This window comes from Helobdella robusta, assembly GCF_000326865.2.
Source record: "Helobdella robusta unplaced genomic scaffold HELROscaffold_51, whole genome shotgun sequence".
In the NCBI taxonomy this organism is placed as follows: Eukaryota; Metazoa; Annelida; class Clitellata; order Rhynchobdellida; family Glossiphoniidae; genus Helobdella; species Helobdella robusta.
Genome location: NW_008705261.1, coordinates 485,357 through 494,708, shown reverse-complemented (window position 1 = coordinate 494,708; position 9,352 = coordinate 485,357). Strand labels below are relative to the sequence as shown.

Sequence of the window (9,352 nt, the reverse complement as noted above, 5' to 3'; positions counted from 1 at the left end):
ATTTGTCCACCAATCACACCATCCAACCGCCCTTCCTTCTCACCAGACCCCTCAACAGCCACCTCCCTCCTACAAAGGGAACTCTCCCTCTCCAAGACCCACGCAGCCTCCCTCCAAGAAACAATCTACCAACTAAACAGAGAACTTCTAAAGGTCAAGTTGAAGGTCATCGGTGAGGCCGGTCAAGGCCAAACTGAGGACGACGATGAAGAGGTGGTAAGGAGGGTGATGGCTGGAAAGAAAGGTGATGGAGGAGGTGGTGGTGGAGGAGGTGCGACTAAGGTCGGTGATTCAAGTGGTGGTGGTAGTGGTGATGGTAAGGTCAATTGGAAAGATATCAGAGTGCAGGTTATTTGTTTTTTTTTGTTGCTGGAACACATTTTTAGCCAATTCTGCAGCTTTCAATTGCCAAATGGTTGAACTATTTCAACCTGAAAAAAACTTGGTAATTGAAGTTGGCTCGCTGCGTGGTGGCCTACTTTGGTCTGAAAAACATTCCCGACCTTTTTTGTAACCGAAAACGTCTGCTATGTTTATTCATGTGCGCTGGTACCTGTGTGTTGTTGTTGATGTTGTTTTTGATGCTGATGTTGTTGTTGATGTTGTTGTTGATGGTGTTGTTGATGTTGTTGTTGATGTTGTTGTTGATGTTGTTGTTGATGTTGTTGTTGATGTTGTAGTTAATGTAGTAGTTGTTGACGTTGTTGTTAAAGTTGTTAGCTGTTGATGATGTAGATGTTGATGATGTAGTTAATGTAGATGTTGTCGGTCGATATTGTTGTTGTCGTCGGTGTTGTTGTAGTAGTTTGTTGTTGTTGACGATTTTTCAGAGGAATGGAACAAAAAAAAATGTTTGACTTTGTTTCAAACTTTACTGAATACGTTGAAAAGTGTTAAAACACTAATTTTGCGAATAAAATAATCAAAAATCAGGTGAGCTGTTGGGAGGAGGAGACCGGAAATTTGAGGATGAGGAACTTCACCTTGAGGCATGGGTGCTCAATTCTGAAAACCAAACTTCCCAGATACCGATCCAGCGAAGCTACTTCTAGTGGTGATGGTGGTAGTGTTGGTGGTAGTGGTGATGATGGTGGTGGTGGTAGTGGAAAGCGTGGTGAAATCGTCAGTGGAGAAAAACCACGTAAAGATATTTGGGAAGATGATGGCGATGACGAAGATGCGAGGTTGAAGCTGAAGGAGTTGCAAGGAAACAGCAAGGAGTACCTGATGGAGAGGGTGGTGGAGATGGGGGAGGAGTTGAGTGAGTTTGGGTTGGGTGATGATGATGAGGGTGATGACCAAGGTGAGGTTGATGATGAATTGTTCATCTTACTTTTTGAACTATCCGCAAAAATTTATCATATCTTTCAAAATTTGAACCATTTTTTAAAAACGTTGATACATTCGGCGGTTCATTAACTATTTTCACCATTTCAGTCACACACACGCTACCACTCCTCTGCACGTCTCATCATTTTTCATCATCGCCCTCACCACCCGTCACGATCTCACCGCAGGAAGTCTGCGGAAGATGTTGAAATGTCGGGACGACGAGAACGACCGCCTGGAGGAGGAAGTGGCGCAGAGCAGGGAGGACATGTATCAGATGATTGGCGGTTTCAAGAGGAGAGAGAGTGAGTTGAGGGAGGAACTGGATGACGTCACCAGCAAGTACGCCGCACTCGAAAGTTTGCTGGCACTCGTTAAGGACAGGGCCGAGGTCACACAGAAGGAGCTGGAGAGGTTCGTGTGCGTGTGTTTGTGTGTGTGTGCATGTTAGAGTAGTTGTGTGTGTTTGTGTGTGTGTGCATGTTAGAGTAGTTGTGTGTGTTTGTGTGTGTGTGTGTGTGTGTGTGTGTATGTGTGTGTGTGTGTGTATGTGTGTGTTGATTGATTGGAAATAGGAAAAAATTCATGAAAAAACAAACAAATTAACTAATCTTAAAACTTTAAATTGAAAAAAAACATGGTCGCCAACTTGAACAGACTCCAAAAGGCGGGAAAAATGGAAGCATCAGCGAATGAATCCAAAGTCCGTAAGGATGCGGCACTGAGCAGCACTGACGAGGCTCTGAAGGTTTCCACGGGCATCCTTGAAAATTTAATTTAAATCTTTTTTTCATTTCCATAAAATTCGTTTAATAATTCGTAATTTATGTAAAAAACCACTGAGAGGATGGTTTTAAAATTTTTTTCATTTTACGCAAAACCCTTCTTTATGTTTTTCTTTCATGGTCTGGTGGGGGTTGCATCCCCGCACCCCCTCTCTTTGGATTCTACCTGGATCCGTCTTTGTCATTTCATCATCATCTTCTTCATAGTTTTCTTCATGATTTTCAACTTTTTCATCATCACCATCATTACTTTCATCATCACCAACACCACCGTCATCATCATCGCCATCATCATTATCATCATCATCACCATCATCATCACCACCACCACCACCATCATCATCATCAGAAGCAGATCAGCCTACTCGAGAAGATGCTAAACAGTGAGAAGCGCAGAGCGGAAGCAGCTGAGATGAAATTAAAGATGGCCGACCGGTCGCCATCTTTAAATAGGGATGGCAGGGTGGAGCAGCATGAAAAAGATATCACTCAACAAGAGGTTAGATGCGATTTTTTTTATTATCATTTAAGTTATGCGATGTGATCATGATATATATCTTGATATATATCTTGATATACATCTTGATATATTAAATCAAATCATTTTTATTTACTCAAACAAAACAAAAAGTATGAATGATTCGGAGACCAGAAAGAGAAAATGAATTCTGGTGGGCTCGGTAACTTAGCTTATCAATGTCCTGATAATGTAACGAGAATAAATTAGAATTAGAATAAAATAAAATTTTTAATATAGGAAAATTGTCCAAATGTTAATAAAATAAAATTATTATCTTTTAATGACAGAACTTTTAGTAATTAAATATTTTTTCAGTTTATTTTTAAAAAGACACAAATAGATACAATCTTTAATATTCCGTGGGATTGTTTCTGCGACTGCAAAGGTGCGTGCCTGTCAAGAGTTTTATTGAGAACGTTATAGAATTTCAGGCACGCTGTATTTATATTTATTCTCGTTTTTACCGAATGCCAATTTTGAAATGAAAGGGTTTTTTTTTATAAAAAAAATAGGTGATATTATGGTATATGTCTTCAAAATGATCTTCTATGAAATTTTTATTATTTAACATTTTCTCTCTTCTATTATTGCCTGTTAATTAATGTCTCTTCTTTCGTCTGTATCTCCTTCGAGACACAACCACGTTCTGCTACCTGCGATGGCCAAATTGCGCATTTCGCCTGTGTCATCTTTATTGATGCGGACTGACTCGAAACTCTGACCTCCATTTTCATGTTCCTCGCTTTTATGTTCATCACTTTTCTCTGGGGATGTATTGGAAAACATGTGAAAACTTGAATGTCGTTTATTGGCAATTCTTCAGTTAGGCCATTTTCGGAACATGTGACAAGATTCCTGACTAAGAACACGAACTTGACCACGGGTTTAAATCTTCTTAATTTAGAATTTCCATCTTTTTTACTACCTCGAGCAATATTTGTATTGACTTTGATTTTAGAATTTAAATTTTTATTATCTGCATTAGTATCTAATATCTATATGGAGTTTTTTCTTGCTGCGATCAACAACTCTGAATGGCATCTCAACATTTTCAGCGTCAGATCCGCTCACCATTCCAACTTTATTCGATGGTGTTGGTTGCGAGGCTCTCGGTGGTGATTCATTCTTTCGTTCGTTCGTTTGCTCGTTCGTTCGTTCGTTCGCTCGTTCGTTCGTTTATTCATTCATTCATTCATGCATTCATTCATTCAGCTGGTTCTCAGTCAGAAGCAGTTGAAAGCCACGGCGGACCGATTGAGTGGAATGAAAGAGAAGTTGTCTCAGTTGGAGGAGGACCATGAGAAACTCCTCTGCGACCATCGGAAATTACTAAGAGAGGTCTGTGCGATGAGTAGGCCAACGAGGTAGTGTAATGGTCTACGCGCCTGGTCTGACTGTTGCGGAGCGCTGGTTCGAAAGCAAAGTGATTCCCACCTGATTTGTATTTGAGTGCAGTATCTGCCTTGATATCCCTGAGAAGAGTGTGTGATTAATTTTAAAAAAGAATTGACGGTTCTGATTGTGGTGTGAGTTTATGGTGATGGTTGTGTTGTAAGGAAAATAATCGTGGTGATGGTGATGATAACGCTGATGATGATGGCGATGGTGGTGGTGATGATGACGATGGTAATGGTGGGGTGGTGGTGGTGATGATGATGATGGTGGTGATGATGATGATGATGATGTAAAGATTCACATCACTTCCAATTATTACAACACAAAACTAGGTCAAAGATTTGAAAAAACGGAAATCCCCACCGGCGGCTATGACGTCATCGGCTACGTCGGAAGACATTTTTGCGTCATCATCATCATCAGCAGCAGCAGCAACTAAACCACCAAACGAAACAATATTATCAACGACGACTACCTCATCATCGTCGTCGTCATCATCATCAGCACCACCACAGCCACCACCGTCATCATCATCAGTACCACCGTCATCATCATCCTCATCATCGGCAACCACCAAGGAGCCATCATCGTGGAGGTGGGAGAAGTTGGAGATGGAGAGACAGATGAAGGAGCTAAGGAGGAAGTTGGACGAGAGTTACTCAGAGATGAGGAGGATGAAAGTGAAGTGGCGATCGGTGGGGGAAGACAGAGATAGGGTGAGAAGTGGGGGGCTGCTGGTAGAGGTGGGGTGATGTGGTGGAACGAATCATGCAAACAATTATTTCACAAAATAAAAAATTATTTTCATATTTTTTGTTATTTGATGAATGCAATGATACAGGTAAGGATGATAATGATGACGACGACGATGATGGTGGTGGTGATTACGATGATGATGATGGTGATGATGATGATGAGAGTGATGATGATGGTGATGATGACGTCGATTGTGATTACAGTTATGATGATGAAGATTTTAATTGTAATGACGATGATGATAAAATAAAACAAAATTAAATAAAGTTAAATTAATTTTTTTTAAACAGGATAATCAGATCAAAGCAGAGTTGGAGAAGAAAATAGAAAAGTTGAAGGAGGAAAATGATGAGCTACTGAAGAGGATTGAATGTGTACGTTCAATGTGTGATTGGTTGGCTGGTTGGCTGGTTGGTCGGTTGGTCGGTTGGTTGGTTGGTTGGCTGGCTGGCTGATTGGTTTGTCGATTGATTAGTTGGTTGGTTGGTTGGTTGGTTTGTTGGCTGGCTAGCTGGTTGGTCGGTTGGTTGGTTGGCTGGCTGATTGGTTGGTCGATTGATTAGTTAGTTGGTTAGTTTTTTGGTTGGTTGGTTGATTAATTGACAAACAAACCAACAGGAAACAGATTCAACCCAAAAACAAGCAGTCCAACACCAGCTAGAATTAAACATTGCAATCAAGGATCGTAAAGAAGCGCAACAGGAAGTTGACCACCTTAACGAACTTCTAGTATCCAAAGATCATATAATCCACCAAAAAAATAAATTGATAGAGCAGAAAGATTACATTATTGCGGAAAAGGAAAAGGCTTTGAAGGAAAACGCTGAAGCCACGATCGTCGCGGAAGTAGCGCTGAAGAACGTGGAGGAGCAGATGAATCTGTTGAAGAATGACGTAAAAACGTTGGAGGTGGAATGCGCGCAAATCAGGTTATAAACTCTCATAGGTTTTTATTTTGATTAGCGCTTTAAAATAATAAAAAAATAATAATAGCAGGTGTGTTTTTTTAAGTAGATTGTGGTTGTTTACTTTTCAAATTATGATACACACAAACGCACGCACACACACACAAACACACATAAAAAAAACACACACTTACACACTTACCCATACATGCACACACACATTCATACATACATACATACAAACAAATTATAATATAACGTCATTGTATAACCCTTGATATCGTCACAACAACATCACAGTGACATCATCACAACAAAATCAAAACATCATCATCACAACAACATCATCACAACATCATCGTCAGCACTCTGAAGACGCAGCTACAAGAGAAAGAACAGCAGTTGAAGCAGCTGGATGAGCAGGTGCGTAGAAGGGATGATAGACTGAAGGAGAAAGATGATTTCCTGCAGCAAATCAACCGGAAGTTGATTGAAAAAGGAAATCAGGTTGGTTAACGAATTGACTGAGTGGCTGATTGATTGATATTTACTTCTACATTTCATTTCAGATCAAATCAAATATTTAATTTTACTGTCACGTTACGTTAGCCTCGCTCTGGTGTAGTGGTTGAAATGCTTGCCTCTGCAGCTGGCTGCACTGACTCGCGTTCGATTGCAAAAGGATCGTCACGGACTTGATGCGTTGATGTATGCGCCGTGTGTTTGTTGTTGACAGGTTCATGCATGAAACAACAGATGGCATTGCACAAAAAAACTAACCAATCATAGTTTCATAGTAACATAAGACAGTGCAAACTAAACTACATAATACCACCACGATAACACCAACTGGGCAGGTAAGTGACATGGACCGCACCATCCGACAGATCATCCGCAAGCTACAGGCCAGGGACTGCGACCTCGGCATGACGAACGCCGAACTGAGGAGGGTCCAAAATGAACTGAGGACCAACCAGGAGAAGTTGCAGGAAGCAAAAGCGAAACTCGACGCACTCGAAATGAAAGCGAAACTTGAAGTCGTGAAACCCCAAAAAACAGTTGCAGTCAGTAAAACGGCAGAGAAGGCTGCTTACGATGATGTAGTCAGACACAAGTTGGAAAGTGTCCAATTACTGGAGGACAATTTGAAAATGGCGTCAATAGAAATAATTGCCTTGACAAAAACGATAGAAGATCTAAAATCGAAATTGAATTCTAAAACAGAAGAATCGGGAAACGTTATTTCCGATCTGGAAATGAAAGTGAAACTAGCGGAAGAAAAAAATCACGCTCTAAGTTTGTTGTACGAGAAGAACGTTGCTTCGACTGCTGCAGCTTCTTCAGGCGACACAAGTGATAGCCACAATCAAACCGGTAGCGATGGTTGTAGAGGTGTTTGTGGAGAGGTGGTGGCTGCAATCAGTCCCTCCGAGGCATACAAACAAATGATGCGAGAAAAAGAGAACTTGATCATGGAAAAATTTAAACTGAACAGTGAGCTAAACAAAGTCAAGAAACAAAATGGAGAGCGGGAACAAGAAATTGTTCGACTGAATCAAGAAATTGAAAAAATGAAAGTGGAACTTAATAGTAGATCATCAAAAGGTCGCCAGCAAGAAACATCTGCAAACAAATTAGTATGAGTTTTTTTATTTATTTATATATTTTTTTGTTTTTCTAAGAAACTATCTCTTAACGTAAAGACATTTATTTTTCATGATTGTAAGATCATTTTTGACCAATTATAGGAAGTTTTGAGGCCAGAAACCTTACCAATCCCTCCGAAAAAAATTTCTCCTCAATCATCCCCCAAACTTCCTTCCTCACTTTCCACGACCACCTCAACATCGGAGTCGACATCTCAGACGATAGCTAAGCTAAGGTCAAAGGTCATTCAGCTGGAGACGCACTGGAAGGCAGAGAAGTGTACGTTGGAGGAGTTCTACGACGGACACATCCAACAGCTGCGGGAAACGAACAAGCAGCTGCAATCGAACAACCAGCTGCTGAGGAAGGAGTGCGATGGTCAGTTGCTACTGTTGCAGAACTCCAGGAAGGCACTGGCTGACCTGAGGCAGAGATTCGACATTTCATCGGTGACCTGGAATGAGGAAAAGGATGCTCTGAAAGTCAAGGTCAATCAGGTTGGCTCTGCTCTGTTGCATCAACCTCACAATAGATAACTATATATCTATTTTAGCGATTTTAACAATATTCGTTATTTTTTATGTTTCATTTTTGTTTTTGAAATTTATTTTGAAATTATAATTTATTAAGTAAATATTTATTTAGCAAAAATTTTATTTATTATTTAAAATGGGAGTACTGTTTACGAAATATTTTTTTCTCATTTTAACGTTTAATTTCTTTTTCCAACGTCCAAAAAAAAAGGTGAACGACCTCCAGGAACAACTGAAAGTTTTGGAAAAGTCCAACGAAGATTACTTCACGCGATTGGAGGCTTCCGAAGTTAAGCGACATGACCTTGAAGTCAAGTTGAGTCTCTGTGAAGCGCTCCTGAAGAGGGAGAGAGAAAAGTTTGAGGAGAGAATGAAAATGGTGAGCTGCCTGGTTTCATCAGGCTTGTCGATATATTATCCTCGTCATCATTGTCATCATCATCCTTCTTTTACTCAATTCTATTCTATGCAGTTGCCTTCCACCACTCCAAACACTGAATCGTTGACGGCAGTCACCACACCAGCCACAACCAGCAGCAAGTCGTCTGCGTTCACTAGGGTAGCTGAATTCAAAGCGAAGTTTGTATCCTTGTTTGAATAAAAAATATACATTGAAAATTTTCAAATATAATTATGTTAGTTTTATGAAATCAAATTTCAAAATATTGGAATAAATATTAGTACCAATTAATTTGAATGGCGAGTACGAGCCTGACCACGTGACGAACCAAAAAAAAACCAAAAACAGATTCGAAAAGTTTGGCAAATTGTCGAAGAAAGCAGACGACAGCGTGGACCTGAGCACGAGTCCCAACGTCAGCAACAAAAGCGCCAAACATTCCACGACATCTGCTGCCGCTGCCACAACCACATCCACACTAACAGCTGGCCAGGAATCCATCAACATGCTGGAAGAACTCGTGAGGAAACTCCAGAGCCAGATTTTGAACCTGGAGTCTAAGAGAAGTCAAGACGAGGAAAGATGGAAGAAGAGGCTGGACAGCCTGAACAAGAACTACGAAAGTGATGTAGCTGAGAACAAGAGGAAGACTGCTTCCGTTAGTCAATGTGGTGGCGGAATGTGTTGATGGTGATGCTGACGATGGTGATGATGACGTTGGTGGTGATGACGACGGTGATGATGACGATGATGACGAATTTTAATAGAAGGATATGGAACCTTGTTAAATTGCACTGAAAAAATGTGGATTAGTAGAGTGATAGATGAGTTACTAGAAAATGAAAAGTTTTTAAAAATAATTAGCATTAGAAAAATGAAAGAACAAATAAAAAATAAAGGAAAAAAGAAAGTGAAAAATGCGGAGACAAACAGAGAGAGAGGAGAGAGAGAGAGGAGAGAGATTGCCAAACTCAGTTGTTGTAACGGTTGGTGGAAGTTCTACTGGCAGCATTCAATTGCATGGTCAGCTGGAAGAGAGGAATAAACAGTTTTGGTAACAGGGCAAAGTTTACTCTGTTGTG

At 40.4% G+C, this 9,352-nt stretch overlaps 1 protein-coding gene across 1 annotated transcript in view; it reads left to right on the top strand.

Moving 5' to 3' along the window:
* Nucleotides 1-8,958, top strand: part of HELRODRAFT_178970 (hypothetical protein) — a gene marked incomplete at both ends in the record, with an annotated part of 17,626 nt that extends 8,668 nt beyond the window's left edge. Inside the window, 15 exons of the mRNA XM_009027841.1 lie at nucleotides 47-348; nucleotides 934-1,303; nucleotides 1,518-1,743; nucleotides 1,987-2,077; nucleotides 2,464-2,613; nucleotides 3,847-3,972; nucleotides 4,608-4,745; nucleotides 5,076-5,157; nucleotides 5,432-5,714; nucleotides 6,056-6,197; nucleotides 6,548-7,327; nucleotides 7,439-7,834; nucleotides 8,082-8,249; nucleotides 8,343-8,449; nucleotides 8,619-8,958. Of these exons, the coding sequence (XP_009026089.1) occupies nucleotides 47-348; nucleotides 934-1,303; nucleotides 1,518-1,743; nucleotides 1,987-2,077; nucleotides 2,464-2,613; nucleotides 3,847-3,972; nucleotides 4,608-4,745; nucleotides 5,076-5,157; nucleotides 5,432-5,714; nucleotides 6,056-6,197; nucleotides 6,548-7,327; nucleotides 7,439-7,834; nucleotides 8,082-8,249; nucleotides 8,343-8,449; nucleotides 8,619-8,958 (3,701 nt within the window). The remainder of the gene's footprint in view (nucleotides 1-46; nucleotides 349-933; nucleotides 1,304-1,517; nucleotides 1,744-1,986; nucleotides 2,078-2,463; nucleotides 2,614-3,846; nucleotides 3,973-4,607; nucleotides 4,746-5,075; nucleotides 5,158-5,431; nucleotides 5,715-6,055; nucleotides 6,198-6,547; nucleotides 7,328-7,438; nucleotides 7,835-8,081; nucleotides 8,250-8,342; nucleotides 8,450-8,618) is intronic.
* Between the last annotated feature and the right edge of the window lie 394 nt (nucleotides 8,959-9,352).